The 19,619-nt window shown below is 39.3% G+C and overlaps 1 protein-coding gene across 3 annotated transcripts in view; it reads right to left on the minus strand.

The window, feature by feature from the left end:
- The window catches only part of UVRAG (UV radiation resistance associated), a 296,834-nt gene that overhangs the window by 73,592 nt on the left and 203,623 nt on the right, over window positions 1-19,619 (minus strand). For 2 of the 3 annotated variants that reach the window (XM_042957394.1, XM_042957395.1), the window contains one exon: window positions 5,785-5,863. In XM_042957394.1, coding sequence (XP_042813328.1) covers window positions 5,785-5,863 — 79 coding nt within the window. Of the gene's footprint in view, window positions 1-5,205; window positions 5,242-5,784; window positions 5,864-19,619 lie in introns of those variants that run through there. The other variant, XM_042957396.1, reaches the window with a different exon arrangement.

Here is a 19,619-nt window from a genome sequence, read left to right on the forward strand (position 1 = left end):
TTCTAGCTCTCCATAATCCTTGATAGCAGCTAGGGCAACCTTTGAAAAAATAAATCAAATCAAGTCCCTTTCCTACTTAAATTATTCAATGGCTTCCCTTTATATTTAAGACAAAACTGAAACTCTTTATAAATCTCTAAGGCCTTATATGATATGCTTCCTGGCTACCTCTCCCCTTATTTACTATACTCCTATCACATTGGCTATCTACCTTTCTTTATTTTAATTTTATTTTTTTTTTAACGTTTATTTATTTTTGAGACAGAGAGAGACAGAGTGTGAACAGGGGAGGGGCAGAGAGAGAGGGAGACACAGAATCTGAAACAGGCTCCAGGCTCTGGGCTGTCAGCACAGAGCCTGACGCGGGGCTCGAACTCACAGACCGTGAGATCATGACCTGAGCCGAAGTCGGACGCTTAACCAACTGAGCCACCCAGGCGCCCCTATCTACCTTTCTTTAAAAACAACAAGCTCTTGCCTACATCAGGGCTTCTGCACAAACTGCTCCACTGTTTCCTAGCTCTTTGCATGTCTGATTCCTTGTCAACTCCATGTCTTAGCTCAGTATCACTTTCTCAGTAAGGCTTATTTGACAACATTATCTAGAGCAAGTCCCTTTCCAGGTACTTCCCATTATATTGCCTAATTGATTTCGGTTACAGCCCTTAACCACAATCTAAAATTATTTTGTTTACTGTCTGTCTCTTTCCATTAGCTTGTAAGATTAATGACATAGTTTCCTTTCTTTTTTAAAAATAGCTTTATTGTGATATATAATTCACCCATCTGAAGGATATAATTCAATGGTTTTTAATATATTAATTTTTAAAACTGTGGTAAAATATATTGAGTAAAATGTGTCATTTTAACCATTTTTAGGTGTATAACACAGGCTCATTATAATCACATTCACAATGTTCTGTAACTACCAACACCATCTTCATCCAAAATTTTTTCATCACCCCAAATAGAAACTGTAGCCATTAAGTAATAACTCCCATTTCCCCCTCCCCCCAACCCGCCGCTCCTGGTCTCTACGCATTCTGTCTCTATGCACTTGCCTATTCCAGATAATTCATGTAAGTAGAACCATACAATATTTGTGCTTTTGTGTCTGGCTTATTTATGAGGCAAGGATCTTGTATGTCTCATGCACTGCTCTCTCAGTTGAGACTCAGAATATACAGTACACGGTAAAAGTGTGACAAAATACTTGTTGAATCAATTCATCGATCTTAAGGAAGTCATGATTTTTCTGGATCTCAGTTTCTTAACTGTGTGATGATGCTGTATCACCATTCATTCATTCATTCAGTCAACATCTTTTGAGACTTTATAGTGTTTCAAGCATTGGGCTTACTAATAGAAATATAATGTACAAAACAGTTGCCTCTACTCAATGAACATTCAGTCCCTTTTCTATCTGAGAATGTCACCTTCTTTGATTCTGTGTGCACTTTTAGGATGGAAATACAGTTGACCACTGAACAAGGCAGGGGTCAGGGATGCCGACTGCCCACACAATTGAAAAATGCATCTACCTTTTGATTCCCCAAAACTTAACTACTAATAGCCTACTATCGACTGAAAGGCTTACCAATAACATAAGCAGTTGATTAACACATATTCTACTGTCCTTACTGAAAAAAAATCCATATATAAGTGGACCCTCATGGTTCACATCCATGTTGTTTAAGGGTCAACTGTACACAGAACAATGAAGTATATGGAAGTAAGGGAATCTCTGACACACCTGTCGGAATATGTGATCCTAACCGAGTGACAGATGTCAACAGCCATACTGTCTTCAAACTCATTTAACATTAGCTGCCCTTTTCACTTTGTAGGGCGATAATGAGGGTCATATGGGTATGTGTGTGTGTGTGTGTGTGTGTGTGTGTGTGTGTTTCAAACTATAAAACTCTCCATTAATTTAAGGCAAAAGCATTGTAATTTTTTTATTTACTACTGTTTATGCTCTGGAAACTGAAAGCAAACTACTGTGCTATACACAAATTCTAACACAATGTACTTATAAACTCACTGACAATTATGGCAGAACCTGGTATTTTATTTTATTTTATTTTATTTTATTTTATTTTATTTATTATTTTTAGAGACAAAGAGAGAGAGAAAGAGAGAGACAAAGCACACACAACAGGGGAGAGGGGCAGAGGGGGACAGAGAGAATCTTATGCAGGCTCCATACTCAGCAAGAAGCCCAACAAAGGGCTTGATCCCACGACTCTGGGATCATGACCTGAGCTGATATGAAGAGTTGGACGCTCAACTGACCGAGCCACCCAGGGGCCCCAGAACCTGTTTTGTTTTTTTTTAACTAATGATGATTATACTGTGCTTGAATTTTGCCAGGCCTGTTCCTACAGGGTTACACGTTAACCAACAAAGGAAGTTATTTCCAGACAAAGGGGCTGACACGTGAAAAATATTACTAAATGGTACTAAAACCGAGACATTTTGCTTTATTCACTTTCAAAGCCCAGCACAGAACACACACACATACCTTTAGACCGCAATGACAGGAAGAGGGCAAACAGGCCATACCAATCCTCTCAGCAATTCAAACAACACTTGAGGATTTCTACTTGAAGGCCTGTCTTTCTAAGCTTGTGCTTTCAAAACGGGCTGGACTGATCCCAAATACTGAAGTAACAAATATTACTAAATTCTGTCATTTCCTCTACCAAAAAAGTGATTTTACTACTACTTCTGGTTGTGATGAAAGGTCCTATTGACTATTCAAATCCTCAACCAAGTTATGGATGCAGTATTAAATGACTTCACTCCTTTTTCTCTGGCACTTTAACATATGCCAATGCTTTCATCCACCTCCACTAACGTGGCTTATAAATTACCGAGGTGGGGCCATTTTAATAGTATGATTTGTTCACATCTCTAGAGATGGGGTATAAATGAGGCTGGCTGAGAAGACAAACTCTCCTTTGACAACATGCATTAGTATGTATGTAAAGAAAAAGAAATCTTTAAAAAGGTGGCAATATTTTACTGATAGAATACACGGTTAGGGGCCAAACTAATTAATGGCCCTTTGATTTGTTACAAATTGAAACGTAATAAAATGATGGCATTAAAGCCAAAGACAAAATGAAACATTCTCAGAGAAACAGTTAAAGATGAAACACATAGAGTTGAACCACAAAAAGGTTAAAGGTCATAAATTTGCTAAAAGTTTCTTTCTAAATTGTCAGAAGAGGCTTCCTGAATGCACTCTGAAACCTAAGAAAATCTGTTTATAAAAAGCGTATTGTCGTCTCCTTTTAAAACTGTCACAACAGTGAAGAAAAAACATCAGAGAGCAAGATGCCTTCTCTCTCAGGATTTAAAGTAATTAACGTATCAATCTTAAATGCACACATAGTGTAATCTCTCAAATTTTCAACAAGACTATTAAATTGCAGAGGATACAAAATAACTGGAAGTAACCCATATCTTAAACAGATGAATAAAGCTAGTTCAGCGTGCTTGTGGACTCAGTTCACTTAAGAATAAAATCAGAGGCTTCCTGAGAAGTGCTCCAAAGTGAGGACTGAACAGGACTAGGGATGAGAGTCTGAGATAAAGGGCTGACTTTCCCAAATTTTCCGCTGTATACAGTCAGCCTCCAACTTTGTCAAAGTAAATTGGGCTATTCCTAACACCTCTTTATACCATCTATAGGCATTCCTATTGGGCCCAGAGAAGAAGTTATTAAACGTGCGTATGCTTGCATGGGTATGTACGTGTGCACGTGTGTGTGTGTGTGTGTGTGTGTGTGTGTGTGTGTGTGTGTGTCTGCAGCTGAGATTTATGAGGAAATCCAGGAGTACGTTTCACCTGGAATCTTCCAACAGACGTTGGACCTTAGGGTGTAGGTACTTAGAGCAAGAAACAGAAAACACGTCAAGGAGAGAGTGACCTCTGAATTCAGACCAAAACTTAGTTCTATCAACCTTCCTGGCATTCTGACCCCCAGACTCTGGACTCTAGTATCCATGTACCCCTTTCCACATGGCTGACTTCACCTGGAGGTACCCTCTAATTTACTTAGACCTCTTCTCCCTTAATGCACTCTTAGGCCACTTCTGACCAGTTCTGTCTAAGCATTGCTTTTTTCATATAATGACTATAATCAGTAGCATAAAAGAGCCTTGGAATTAAAGTGCTATTTTTGTTTTTTTTTTAAGTAGGCTTCATGCCCAATGTGGGACTTGAACTCATGACCCGAGATCAAGAGTCGCATGCTCCACCAACTGAGCCAGCCAGGCACTCCTGAAGTCCCATGTCTTAGACTAAGATACGTTAGTATCCAAAAATGGAGAGAGGGAACGCATCAGGTGTGGGAAGAATAGCACATGGGAAGATGAGTCACAGGCCAGAGACTGTGAGCAAGGCTGCCTACCTGGAGTAAAGAATGGGCCGAAACAGCAATAATAATAAAGCGGTATGGCTGAGAGGGCAATGAGTATGAGCTTATGAAGAAAACGATTAACTGAGGACTGCAAACTAGAAATTTGATCCATTATCAGAAAAGGGTAGGAATCTAAATAAGAAATTAAAAAAAAACAAAACACTAAACTGATAATGAGGGGAAGAAAGGCAAAGATGACACCATATGGAGGAATGATTCTAGATCCGTCAGGAATGAATAAGGGAACTGTTCATTGAGTCTTTAGATTCATATGGATAAAAGGCAACCTTTTAAAACAAATCCATCACAAACCTTGTTGCTGCCTTAAAAAGAAAAGTCTGAGGATACAGCTGATAATGTCTTTAAGTGACAGCCAAACCGTGGATACTGATCCATATGATATTCTAATTGGAAGGATGTCCAAATAAAAACAAAGCACTGAAGGTGATCTTCCTTTACAACTGGAAAATTTATGGAACGTCTACCTCGTGAAGTTTAGTCAAGTATGCCAAAGAAATGTTGTGCATTTCTTTCAGAAAAATGCAGACTGAAGCATGTTAGTCTTTCTACAGCATATGGAAAGACATTATTATTTTTTTTTAATTTTTTTTTAATGTTTATTTATTTTTGAGACAGAGAGACAGAGCATGAACGGGGGAGGGGCAGAGAGAGAGGGAGACACAGAATCGGAAGCAGGCTCCAGGCTCTGAGCCATCAGCCCAGAGCCCGATGTGGGGCTCGAACTCACGGACCGCGAGATCGTGACCTGAGCTGAAGTCGGACGCTCAACCGACTGAGCCACCCAGGCGCCCCTGGAAAGACATTATTTAAATGAGGTACTAACTGGCCTGATGTTAAGAGAGCCCCAAGAGCCCCAGATGGGTTGGAAGGACCACATGGTTGGTCTTTCTTTTTGGTTCCTGCATAGTAAGGTGAGGAGACCATTGAAGACTGGCCAAAGGCACTAAAACTTAACTCCATAAACAACTCCCAATGCAAAATGAGTCCCTAAAAGTGGTCTAAGAGAAGAAAGTGATCTAAGAGAAGAAAGCTATGTGCAAAGGTACAGAGGCAAAAAGATATAAACCCACACATTCAAGTATAGTGTACCAGCAGGTAACAACTCAGTAAAGGGCTTCTGAGTTTAGTAGGAGGATTTCAATTTGTACCCACTGCTTCTCAGTAGTGTTTAGAATGACATAAAGTAAAACTGTGGCCAAAAAAGAATTTTGCGTTATCACTGTAACTGCTTAAATAAAACAGTGAACTGTAGTACTTATTTATAAAGAAAGAAGGTTAGCAATCCAAGGAAGTAGGTTGTATATGAGAAGTAGAGAAGGACAGAAGTTACTTACCTGAGCTATATTTTTGTTCAGAAGATAGACACCATAATCAAATTGTAACTTCTCCCCTCCTTTTGGATATAATGGAAACCTAAAAAAAAAAAAAAAAAAAAAAAAAAAATTAAGCAGGATCAGATCTTTTCCAAAGTTTGAGTAAAACAACCTCCAAGTTATTGACAAAGGTAGAAGTTCCTTGAATAAGGCATAAGTATCTGAAGACTTGAACTAAATTCCTTATAGGTGTTGCAATCTATTGCCTTATTATCTTCATAATTAGTCAAATCAGATTAATGGTTGCTTTGTTTAAAAAAACAAAAAACTGAGTAGATCATGCAATAAGGGACTAATATATAAAAAAGTGACCCACTAACCCCAAGGAGTTGGGGCCACTGTGTTTCATATTTACATATCACAAATTTACCATGCCAAAATTAAGATCCTACAAGTTTTTTCCTCTAATACATTGGATCTGACATCTCAGCTTCTACTATATGGGAAAAGAAGATTAAGGGGGAAAAAATCAGACTTGAAAACAACATATAAGATTTCTGCTTCTTGAAAGGTGGCCAGTCAAATCAACAGTACTAATAGAAGTGAAAATTCACCAAAAATTCATTCACACCCACATGGGTGGCTATTTGGGTGTTACTTCTCCAAAGCAATATACTCACGCCACAGAGCTCTCCTAAGACTTTAACCTGACTTACTGAAATAACAAAGGCATGAGATCTGTGGATCTTTATCAAGATGATGAGTTATTTTAGAGAATAAGTTTCCCCATTTCCTTTTTCCTATCCCTGCAAATGAAGAAGAAAAGGTTATATTCTCAAAACTAAGCATATATTTTTTTCCCTCGGAAGTAAATACACAAATCCAGATCAATCACAACTTAGGGTCAAGAAGAAAACTTCACCTTCCTGAGTTTGGCAATATATGATTATTCTCAAAAATAAAATAATCCTACTGAAATGAATGGAAGGTAACAATTAGTGGATATTCTCAATTTCAATTGCCCGAGGAAAGGTACATTCCATAAAGTTTGCTGGATATTGTTTTCTAGAAAATATAAACGAAACAGAATTAAAACATCTTTATATTAAATTCTTGAGAGTTGTTGATTACAACAAATTTGTTGTGCTATAAAATCATAGGCACTGACAGGGCTCCTGGGTGGCTCAGTCAGTTTAAGCGTCTGACTTTGGCTCAGGTCATGATCTCGCGATTTGCGAGTTCAAGCCCTGCATCGGGCTCTGCTGACAGCTTGGAGCCTGGAGCCTGCTTTGGATTCTGTGTCTCCCTCTCTCTCTCCTCCTCCCCTGCTCATGCTCTGTCTCTCTCTCAAAAATAAATAAACATTAAAAAAAATTTAACTTATAGGCACTGGGGAATGAGCAAGGTCATGAACTGTCTTTATTCTCTAGTAAGGGAACACCAAATGCTTCATACATCCATTAAGAACATACAGCTCTGTATTTATTGAAGCAGTAAAAAATAAACTAGGAATGTGGTGTGGCCCTAAATGGAGATACATAAAAATGACAGCAAATTCAGGATAAACAAAAGTGCAACACCAGGCTTTCACAGTGCGTCTGGGAATCATCCAAATTTGTATGAGGAAGCTTGCAAAGGAACTACCTAACTGCAAAGACATAACACCATGGGGGCCCTCTGGAAGGAACCTACTAGAGTTCCAAAGCACTGTACTATGTAGTTGTTATTCTATAAGGCTATGTGCACAGCTCTCCAAGCCTACGTGTATCTCTACTTTCAATTTATAAATACAGAAACTATTTCAAATGTTAGAAGAGTACACTGAAATAAGTATCATTGAAAACCAGGTCTCCAAATTCCTAAATGGATCTCACAACATCAACTTTATCACTTCATTGGGACTTCTTTATAGAAAGTCACAAAGTGTGCACGTAACATTAAAACAAATCTGAAGAGTAACTGAAGCCCAAGGTCAAACAGTGCCATTGTAAGACAGATCAAACATGAGGACAGAGTTCACATCTTATATTGCCTTCAAATTCTTAAGAGGTCACTTCAAGTTGAACAGTATAGCAGCTTATAATTACTACACATTCATCTCACTTTGCAAAAGTACATAGATTTATAGATCTATTAAGCAATCTAGAAAAATGAAATCCATTTTAATGGGTAAAACCTATTACCATCAGGACGGAAGATACAAATCAAGGGCATCTTAATTCAGTATAGACAGAGAATCACATTAGCAACTGTAGAAGGTTTAGATAAGAATGTGGTCATTCAAGTACAACTAGAAAAATGTCCTTAGCGTCAAAAATAGGATTCATTAAAGGGGGGGGTATTACATTAAATAGCTGGAGGAAGAACTTTATATTTCCTATTATAAAACTTACAGAAAAGGCAACTAAAATGATCGATATGAAATACATTTCAAATTCAACTGTATTTCCAAACTGTTTGAAAAATTCACTGACTCTACATGGTATATGTATCAATGAATTAGAAAGCATAAATAGATTATGTGTGAAGATGATTTGGAGCTCTTGAGTACACAGTAATTCCAGTATGAATAAAGAGCCATGGCATGACTACCAAAAAGCTATTGTGATCCCAGGTTGTATTAACAGAAACAAAGCAGATTATTAGGAAACGTGCTATTGGCAAATACTGGTTCAGACTGGTTCAGACTATACTGAGAGATCTGTGTTCAGTTCTGGGAGTTAATGTCGGTTTTGTTTTGTTTTTTTAATATAAGCATGTGGATAAATAATTTGAAACTTTCTTATGGGTTTTGCAACAATCTCATTTGACTATAAAAAGCATGCAGTGAAGTAGAGTGGTCCAGTGTTTTTGTGACTTAAAAGAAAACTGATTTGCCTTGATCATCTACTTAGCGGAAGAGACATGACCTGAGTATTAGGTCTTCAACGATAAATTCAGTATTCTTTCTACTCACCTCTGAGTGCTTCAGAGAAGCAGCACAACCAAGATAATTAAGAGAATGCGAGCTATGGTTCTGAGACAAATGGCTAAAGGAACCAGAGAGGTTCAGTCTGGAGCAGAGAAGTCTCAGAGAAAAGAAATGAAGGGCTTTCTGAGAGAAAAAGAGATGTTTTTGTTCTCATGGTTTCAGACAGGGAGAACTGAAGTCAATGGTAAAAGTTACAGGAAAACTGACTTCACCCCAGAGTTAGTCAAAATCCAAAAGATCTTGGGTAGAGGCAGCCAGTTAGGAGCTGGGCAACAAATAACGGACAGATACTCAGAGGGCCTAACAGGCTGCATGGTGGCCCCCCAAAAGTATGTCCATATCCAAATCCTGTGAATGTGATTTGGAAAAAGGGCTGCAATTAAGTTAAGGATTCGAAGATGACAACATCCTCAATTATCTGGGCGGGCCCTATAGCCAAAAAATGTCTGTACAAGGGACACGCGGAGGAAGAGACACAGAGAAGGTGGTCATATGAAGATGGAGGCAGAAATTAGTTACACGGCCACAGGCCAAGGAATACCTGGAGCCACTAGAAGCTAGAAAAGGCAGGGGCGCCTGGGTGGCGCAGTCGGTTAAGCGTCCGACTTCAGCCAGGTCACGATCTCGCGGTCCGTGAGTTCGAGCCCCGCGTCGGGCTCTGGGCTGATGGCTCAGAGCCTGGAGCCTGTTTCCGATTCTGTGTCTCCCTCTCTCTCTGCCCCTCCCCCGTTCATGCTCTGTCTCTCTCTCTGTCCCAAAAATAAATAAAAAACGTTGAAAAGAAGCTAGAAAAGGCAAGGAAAGATTCTCCCCGAGAGCCTTTGAAGGGAGTGTAACCTTGCTGACACCTTACTTTTGGAATTCTGGCCTCCAGACCTATGACAGAGTAACTTTCTGCTGTTTTAAGCCAGCGGGTCTGGGATAATTTGTCACAGCGGCCCTAGAAATTGACAAGGGAGGACGGATCAAACACTGGGTGACCCATTAGACTGGATGAAATACACCTCCTTCATCTCCAAGATTCTATAATATTGAATATGCAAAAGTAAATACACTTAATATGACTTCATCCTTCCTTCAGGAGCTATGAAAATATAATGCCGAAGAGTCATCATGATGGGCAATAGCTAAGGCTACAAAGTAGATCTGAAGTGCAAGTAAATGGAATGAAAAGAAAAAGATTCAGGTCTTTATATGTGTCGTGTATGCATGTATACACAAAGAATCTCACAGAATTTAGAAAAGAATTGTGAAAGAAAGTGATTTTGAATCATTCTTACTTTAAAAAGATACGAATGTGGGGCGCCTGGGTGGCTCAGTCGGTTAAGTGTCCAACTTCAGCTCAGGTCATGATCTCATGGTTTGTGGGTTCGAGCCCTGCGTCGGGCTCTGTGCTGACAGCTCAGAGCCTGGAGCCTGCTTTGGATTCTTTGTCTCCCTCTCTCTCTGCTCCTCCCCCACTTGTGCTCTGTCTCTCTGTCTCTCTCTGTCTCTGTCTCTCTCAAAAATAAACAAAAGTAAAAAAAAAAAAAAAAAAAGATACAACTGTTATAAGCACTACCCTCTCCTCCCCAACCTAGACATTTTTATAAAGGACTCCCAATTGGTGATAGTTTCCTGCCTTCACTTTCAAAGTCCCACATCAAATTCTGGTCATAGACACTCCAGCTACCCTGTAAGAATAAACTGCAGGGGAGCAAGAAAGCAAACACGGAGACCCACTACAGTAAAAATCTAGGCAAAAGAGCGTGCTTTAAATCTCAACTCGGGATGAGGATATGGCTATAGTTAATTCAAATTTTTTATTGTGCATATTAAGATCACTTTTGCTCAATGCATTTGTAGAACATGTGACAATACATACTCAGTATGTTTTGAGGCCATAACTTTTACTTCAAACTAACATGCTTTTTCCTGTCCAGATTAGTTTTCTACCATCACTCTTACCGGTTACTCAGGCTTAGAATGACATTTAATTTTTACCCACCTTCTTTGTCTTTTATACCTGCGATGATTCACCAAGTCAACAAATCATTTTTCCTATGAAACACTCTTATCTCTCCATTCCACTGCCACTCTGGAAAACTCTTTGTTGTTGTGTGCGTTGCAGGATGTTTTAACAGCGTTCCTGTCTACTCACTAGAAGCCAGTATTATTCTTTACCCATTTAAGTACAACCTTTTTTTTTCCCCTTAAGTTTATTTATTTATTTTTGAGAGAGGGCGAGAGGGGAGGGGCAGAGAGAGAAGGAGAGAAAGAAAATCCCAAGCAGGCTCCACACTGTCAGCGCAGAGCCGGACGTGGGGCTCAAACTCACAAACTCTTGTGCTCAAACCCACAAACTGTGAGATTATGACCTGAGCCAAAACCAAGAGTCGAACACTTAACTAACTGAACCACCCAGGTGCCCCATAAGTACAACCTTTTTATCACGTCACTTCTCAGCCCTGCTTCCTAATCATTGTCTTCAATTTCCACTCCTCTCCTCAGCTTTCGGGGCCTAAGTGATCTGACCTGTCTGCCTGACTTATGTGCAGCCTTATTTTGCTCACGTGGTTTTCTCCATCTCATGAGGTTTGGAGGTGAGACCAGCTTGTTGCGGTAATGTAGGTGAGAGATCATGGTTGCTTGGACGAAGGCAACAGTATTAGATATGGCAACAACGAGACCGATTTGGAAGGCTTTTAGGAAATAAAATCATAAAGATTTGGTGATGGCTTGAAGTGAAGAGTGATGGAGAGGGAGGGATCATGCGTTAACTCTTAATGTCTGTTTTGCCGAACCAAATGGAAGGTTGATCACATGGTAGAACAACTTGAATAAGGAAATGTAGGGGTGCCTGGGTGGCTCAGTCGGTTAAGCGTCCGACTTCGGCTCAGGTCACGATCTCGCGGTCCGCGAGTTCGAGCCCCGCGTCAGGCTCTGGGCTGATGGCTCAAAGCCTGGAGCCTGCTTCCGATTCTGTGTTTCCCTCTCTCTCTGCCCCTCCCCTGTTCATGCTATGTCTCTCTCTGTCTCAAAAATAAATAAACGTTAAAAAAAAAATTAAAAAAAATAAAAAAAAGAAATGTAACAGAACTGCTGAGCACTACTGGAAGTCCAGAAGTGGTAATTAATCATGAGTTTATAACGGTGCTATCGTGTGACCTTCTCTAGACATCTGCTTGGATGAGGCAAGTACAGAGAAAATGGACGGCAGGGCTGTAAAAATGACAAAAAGCAACAGGGAGCAAGACAAAAGTGTTACTAAAATAATGGGCCATAATATCTAAACTGGAAAAAAGGGGCCAGGGTCTGAAGGTCGCCAAGAGGAGCGATGAACAAGTGGCTGAACCAATGAGCTGAAGGAGAGGAAGCAGTCATCAGAGAGCAAGATGCCTGAATCAGATTTTGGATGTGAACTGAAATGATGACGTGATTTGGAGTGAACCATGGGAGTAAATGAAAACAATGAAATGCAAGCGTTCATTGGTGACAAAGATCAAGAAAATGAGAGAGCCGGGTGTTCAATGGCTCGTCCACTTGGGTGTTAAGTCACTTATAACAGCAATACTTTGAATAAAGAGAGTGTTTCTCTTTCCTGTGTTCTCTGTCTCCTCTGTTTCTCAGTTGCCAAAATATAAGAGTAAGGGCACTGTGATTGAGAGATGGGTAGGGGACAGAGTGGAGTAGTTGAAGGGCATATGTCTCAAAGGAGAAGTGTTCTTGGATGTTTACTTTACCAACCGAATAGAGAAGTAAGAATCCAGAAACAGCAATGAGAAGCAAGAACACCCTGACCTCACCTCCTCATTCTGAATACCCGGCATATAAGAAAATGGATAGTTACCAGTGAAAAGGCTACAGAAAAAGTGGAGTCCTCAGTGAAAATTCAGGTGCAGCAAGAAGTTGGCTGTGCTGTAAGAGCCTGAAGATATGGGAGAGCTTGTTGGTTAGACAGATGCACTTCCAGAGGGTGCACCTGAAGGACTGCAGATCGAGGAAGTAGAGGGCATTTTGAGGATGATGGAGATGATAATAAAAGCTTCTTTTACGTAAGTTCAAATGTCAATTTATTTCTTTGGTTTTTTTTTTTTTTAAAACGTTTTTTACTGATAATAAAAGGTTCTGAGGTGTTTTGGTGAGAAGCTGAGTTATTCCGATTTGATGGTTTCTATTTTCTCTGCGAAAGCAGAAATGAGGCGATTTATCAGGAATGAAAGGGAAAATTGGCGACGGGGAAAAAGGAGAGAGGGTTTGCTGTGATCATGTGGCAGGAGAACCAGGTATCTAGGATGCAGCAGAGCAACTGAGATGGATGAACGTGAATACAAAGTGCTAACCAATCTTCCCAATCGTTTGATTTTTTCCCTAGCAGCTAAGTGGATTAGAGGTAAGAGCGATGAGATAGGGGCATGTAGGATACTGACAAGAGAGAAGCTATGAGTAAGGAGCTACTAAGGTAGAAGAGTAAAGGTAGTGGCCTATCAAGGGCAGGATGGGGGGGGGGGCAGTCTATAAAGGGGTATAATATATGTAGTGACATTTTATTTTGGGGATAGAGAGAGAGGGAGCACGCGTGCATGCACGCCAGTGGGGGAGGGGCAGAGAGACAGGAGGACAGAAGATCCGAAGCCGGCTCCGTGATGACAGCACAGAGCCCGACGTGTGGCTTGAACTCACGGACTGTGAGATCATGACTGAGCTGAGTCAGACACTCAACCTACTGAGCCACACAGGCACCCCTGTAGCGACTTTTTAAATGATCATAAAATAGATCAAAAATTGGTCCTCATGTTATTATCACTAGGAGCCAATAAAATCTAAACACTGTCAATGATAAATATTCCTCCCATAAAAAAATCTTTTCTTGGTCTAGTTTCTAAACAATTTCTGCAGGGACGGTTTCATTTCAATGTATCTGCAAGTTTCAAATCAGGATATTTTCCTTATTTACACTCTAATAAACATTATATCTATAAGGAAGTTAGTTCAGAGAGCTCCCAGTCATACAGTCAGCCCAGCTAAGTGCACTGAGCTACACATTTCCACTCCTACATTTTGAATGGTCTAGAATGTTCTGGGCACAGTTTGTGTCTCCAAACTGTTCCATGCTACGTATTCCTGTATTTAAACGGTAGATTCAAAATAAACAATGATGGCAATGTGTAATTTTTTTCTGCATTGTCTTTTTTCCAGTGTAGAGTTTTAGATAAGGTTATTCTGATACAAAAATACTGCATTTGGCCTTAAACAAGATACAGTGATATACAAACCCTGTTTGTTCCTTGATATACAAAATTGTTCCTTGAAGATGAACACTCCAAAACTGTGTTCAATAAAATAGCAAATATATACATTTTTTCAATCAAAGACAATTTTCTGCTTTTCTTTTTTTTGCCATTATTATTATTTCATTTCATGATCATTACTAAACATAACTTTATCATTTAGAAACAGTATTAAAAATGACCCACTCCAAGTGCCAAAAACACTAGGTACATGCCACTGAGAAATGACTTATTTTTTTTATATATCTTAATGCATTTTTTTAATGTGAGAAAGAGAGACAGTGAGAGAGTGAGAGAGAGAGAGAGAGAGAGAGAGAGAGAATCTTAAGCAGCTCCACACTCAGCATGGAGGCTGACACGGGGCTCAATCCCACAACCCTGGGATCATAACCTGAGCCGAAATCGAGAGTTGGACGCTCAGCTGCCTGAGCCACCCAGGTATCCCAAGAAATGATTTTAAATTGACATCAGGGTACACAGAGGATACCACCTGCTCTAGACCCAAAGATATGGGCAGTGTGAGACAAGAAACAGTCTCCCATTAAGAAGGCTCTAGGGTACGTGAAACTTTTAGGAGAGAGTCACTTATTTTACGTGTATCCAGCAGTTGTCTGTTCAGTGGTTTATCTTAGTTGCATACACAATAATATGGTAGAGGGGTTGAAGACTTGAGTTTATTACAAGCATTGAAGAGGGGTTTCAGAAAGCAAAGAGGAAATATCTAGGAAGTAAGTAAGGACAGTGATAATAAATTAGAGGAGAAGCAGCAAACAGATACTAGAATGTAGAACTCATTCATGGGTAGAAGTGATCAAAGTCTTTATAGGAGAATGAGAAGAGTGATTTTTCCTCCTCCTCCTCTAGGGGGAGAAAAAGGAGAGAGACTATATAATAGGAGATCACATATGCCAGTCAAAAGAGATGACATTTGATATGACAGGTAATAAGATGCCATCACAGGTTTTTAAAGGAGAAATCATGTAATGAAAAGATTTACATCAGATTATTTTCTTTGCCAATATTAAATATAGTTCTTTAGAGCTGTACTAAAAAGAGAATGGAATTTCAGGGAAATAGAATTCCAAATAATTTCAGTAAGAAGGTTAAAAATAATCCCTATTTTTTTTTTTTTTTTTTACTTGGTAAGCAGCAGGGTTGTGGAAACTGTTAAAGAACTCAGTATCAATTTCCTTGCAGAAACCTTCCAGTTTTTCCACACCCTTTTGGTAACTGTTGAAAAATAGTCTACAGGCAAATTTCAGTGAACAGAACAAAATTAAAGGATGGAAACCATGTCTTTTTTAATAGTCAATTTTATAAAATAAAAATTCTGCCAAGTAAATCAAAATCACATTCCACAACATTAACAGCCATCTTGTATTTGCCCAAGTTTAACAGCACCTGTTTCCCACAAAATCTGTAAATGGTAAAAAAAAAAAAAACCCACAAAATCCTACAATTAAACATGCAAGGTGCATAAACCCACTATACTTGGTAATGCCAGAAGATTTTTCCATCTGGAACATGGATTTGGAAGAAAGACCATTCACCATTTTAAATTTCTAAAGACAACTTCCCGAAGTGTGCACATAATGTAGGTTTGTGGAAATACACCAGTGCACCTAATGGCACGTTCTCTGTAAACCACTTCTTTATCAGCGCTGGGAACATAACAGGTTCTCAATGTTTTGTATCAAAATTATTTATTTAATTAGAGTACCTATTTCCAGGTGGGGGGAGGAGGAGGAGAAAAATAGAAGGGGGATATAAGGCTCTGGAAGTCAGAGAGGCATCAGCTCAGATTCCAGCTTTGCTACTTAGAGTGTGAATTTAGGCATACTGCTCTGAACCTGTTTCCAAATCTCTAAAATGGGTTTAATAATACCAATCTTCCAGGACTGCTGTGAAAACTGAATTAAAAAATCTAAGAGCCGACACAGTTACTAGGATACAGCGGGCATTCAATTATTATTATTACCGTGCCTTATTTTCTGGCCTCACCTATCTCACACCTATTTTTTTTTAAGCTTATTTATTTATTTTGAGAGAGGAGAGTGAGAGCGGGGGCAAGGCAGAGAGAGAGGGGAAGAGAGAATCCCAAGCAGGCTCTGTGTTGTCAGCAAAGAGCCTGACACGGATCTCACGAACCAGGAGATCATAACCTGAGCCTACATCAAGAGCTGGATGATCAACCAACAAAGTCACCCAGGTGCCCATCCCACACCTATTTCTAAGTCTCACAATGGGAGATACCATATTTTATTCATTTTTCTCCCTCCTGAAATCACAAAATATTCTTATACACTTGGTACTTTCTACTCTGTATCTTAGTTGCTTACACAAAAGTCTTATTTTCTCTATTGGACTATAAATTCCTTGAGGACATAAGTGTTAAGCTCAAAGTCTTAGCCACAGTAAGTATTTGACAAATATCTGTAAATAAATGAATAAAGAATAAATTTAAAAATTAATTAAATATCGGGGTGCCTAGGTGGCACAGTCAGCTAAGTGTCCGACTTGATTTCAGCTCAGGTCATGATCTCACAGTTCATGAGATAGAGCCCACTTGCGATTCTCTCTCCCTCTCTCTGCCCCTCCCTGCTCGCTCTCTCTCTCTCTCTCTCTCTCTTTCAAAATAAACAAACATCTTAACAATTAATTAAATATTGAAAAAATGAGTATCTAAGTGATATACAGCCCTTTAAATTAAAAAAAAAAAGATTTTAGGATTCAGAAATATTTTCATCATTCTTTTTCAACCTTAATATACCTAGACAGCCAATTCCTATTTTTAGAAGGTGCTTTGAACTCTGCTCAAAAGAAAAATTCTTTGGTGGGAAGGAAAATTTCAAGCTACAGAACGGTGTTTACTGTGGATTAATATGAGCCAGTGCCCTCCAGCACTAGAGTAAAAGAGCCAGTGAGCACAACCAATATAACAGCAATCAATACTGATGCTGATGTTGGACTGGGTTTACTGAGTATATACCGTGCATGAGGTATCCGATTTAGTATATACTATCCATACAATACAATTGTCCTACAGGCATACTGAGGTGTCCACGGTCACACAGTCTTTCTTTTCTTTTTTCTTTTTTTTTTTTTTTTAACGTTTTATTTATTTTTGAGACAGAGAGAGAGCACGGACAGGGGAGGGGCAGAGAGAGAGGGAGACACAGAATCGGAAGCAGGCTCCAGGCTCTGAGCCATCAGCCCAGAGCCCGACACGGGGCTCGAACTCACAGACCGCGAGATCGTGACCTGAGCCGAAGTCGGACGCCCAACCGACTGAGCCACCCAGGCGCCCCTACACAGTCTTTCTTAACATTCAACGACAACCACCAAATCCCACTCTATTCCACCTCACCCCTGCCCAGAGTTTGGATTAGTTACGTTCACACAGAACCCTGTGTGCTAACACAGTACCTTTTAATTGTAGCAATTGTAATTGCTTGATTATTCCTTTGACTCTTTCATAAGAATGAAAACTGTGAGGCTGAGTCTTAATACTGCACCCCAGTTCCTAGAGCACAGCATCTGGAATATATTTACTTGTGGAATGGACAGAGAATGAATGTATTGATGGAGTGGTAGGCTTACGATTCCAACCCATGCCTGTTTGACTCCTAATCCTATGCTTTCAATTCTACACCGTTCTCCCCCTCTAGTAATAAACCCATTTTGTAAATCTGTATTATTTTGTAAACTTCATTTATTCAAGACTTCTATAAAATGTGTGGGACTTCTTCATCTCACAAATCAGATGTTCATGAACCAAATGATTACCAAATTCATCAACTGACTGGATAAGCTGGCACCTTGAAAACCGCCAAATCTAGCTTTTACATGACAACATTTTGGGTTTACAGCTAAGTCGAAAAGGCAGAGACTGTTAACACCAATAACTACAGACCTCGTTAGAACCCAAAATGTAACTTCTGAAGTCCTAGTAACAATATTACACACATTTATTACTTTGGGGATTTATATACAAAGAAAGTAGATAAAAATATGGAAATAAGCCCGTAAGTTTTTAAAAATATCCACTTAATTTCACTAAACTGATTTTTTCAATAATTGTGTACATAAACTTGTCAACCACTTAAGTTTTAAAGGCTAATTTTAGATCATTTATCATAAAGCCTAAAAACTTCTACCCGCTTTCTAGATGTCAAAGTTCAAATTACAAACATAAGTTAACTAAAGTCAGTTTTCTAAAATGAATATGAGTTCTAGGAATTCCATATATTTAGGATATATTTGAGAAAGACCTATTTCAATTCTGAAATTGCAAAAGGATTTGCTTCAACTTGTCACTTGACCCAATTTCAGAGCACAAAAAGGCAATTTAGTGGCCCCTAAAAGTCATTCTATTTAAGAATGGATTTCACAGGAGGAAGAAACTCCAAGGATCATTGGTGTGACAGCAACCACTGCTAACATCTAGGTTGTCATAATCAATCTGCTTTAATTATCAACAAGTTTTCCCCATTTCTGACCAGTCATTTAGAGCTGACCTCTGACAAGTACTTACAAGTCATTGAAATCTCATTTTATTTTATAGCCTCATATTTGTTATTGGGCTAATCTTTACCTGTTCTACATCACACAACAGCTTAAATATTTGAATGGCCCAGCAATAAATTTCCATGGTCCCCCTGGGTCAGTCAGATGTTAGCTGTTAAGTAAAGCTAAAAGGATCTATGCTTCATAAATTTCCTTCAGGGTCCACATTTGCTCTTACAGGCTGGGCTTTCAAGCCCAAACATCTTTATAGCTACGTGCAGTGATTTATTAACTCCTCCTTGTTTTTATCCAAAAAGATCAATCACATATGTATCAATAAGCTGGTGTGCTGGTGACTGCTTTTTATTGTACATATAACCACCTGCCTTTAATACAAACTCGAGTCTAAAGCTTTTGTAAGCGCTTGCCGGATTTTAACAACTTTCACCTGTTTCTAATTTGGTATAAAACATATGGTTTAGCTCTGCTATTTAGTTCTAAGTCAGCCTTTCCTCTTATGGACCCAACAATATAAAACAAATCCAGAGCATACAAAGCTAAATTTGGAGGATGTTTCTTACACACACACACACACACACACACACACACACACACACACACACACACACACACACACGCGCGCGCAATTACTTCTGAAGAGCACTTCTGACAAATAACAGGAATAAGTTATTTTACAGTTATGAAATTCTTACATTTCTTTGCAAACAATTAGATATGTCCTACATCACTCTCAAGGGTTCTAAGAATCACGTCCAAACTGCAAAAATGACTGTTTAAATCTCAGGAACTCAAAAAAGGTAACAGCCATATCTAGCTGCCTGTGAGGTCAGGGAAGAAAGTTCCTATCTTTACATTCCAGGAATCTACATCTGGCCAGGTGAAAGCAAGATTTTTCCTCCTTCCCTTATCCTTCTGTAAATTAGACCAAAAGTTTAAGAGGCAGGGTGCCAGCAGAGAGAGAACTACCACCTAACCCAGCACAGTAAAGTCCATGCTAAAATTAAGAGTGTCTGGGTGATAGGGCAGGGAGGAGTAAATCCTCGGGAAAAAATGACTAATAGAAATGTCTAGGAAAGGCAGCGAAGTCA

The sequence above is a fragment of the Panthera tigris genome, chromosome D1 (assembly GCF_018350195.1).
Source record: "Panthera tigris isolate Pti1 chromosome D1, P.tigris_Pti1_mat1.1, whole genome shotgun sequence".
NCBI lineage: Eukaryota > Metazoa > Chordata > Mammalia > Carnivora > Felidae > Panthera > Panthera tigris.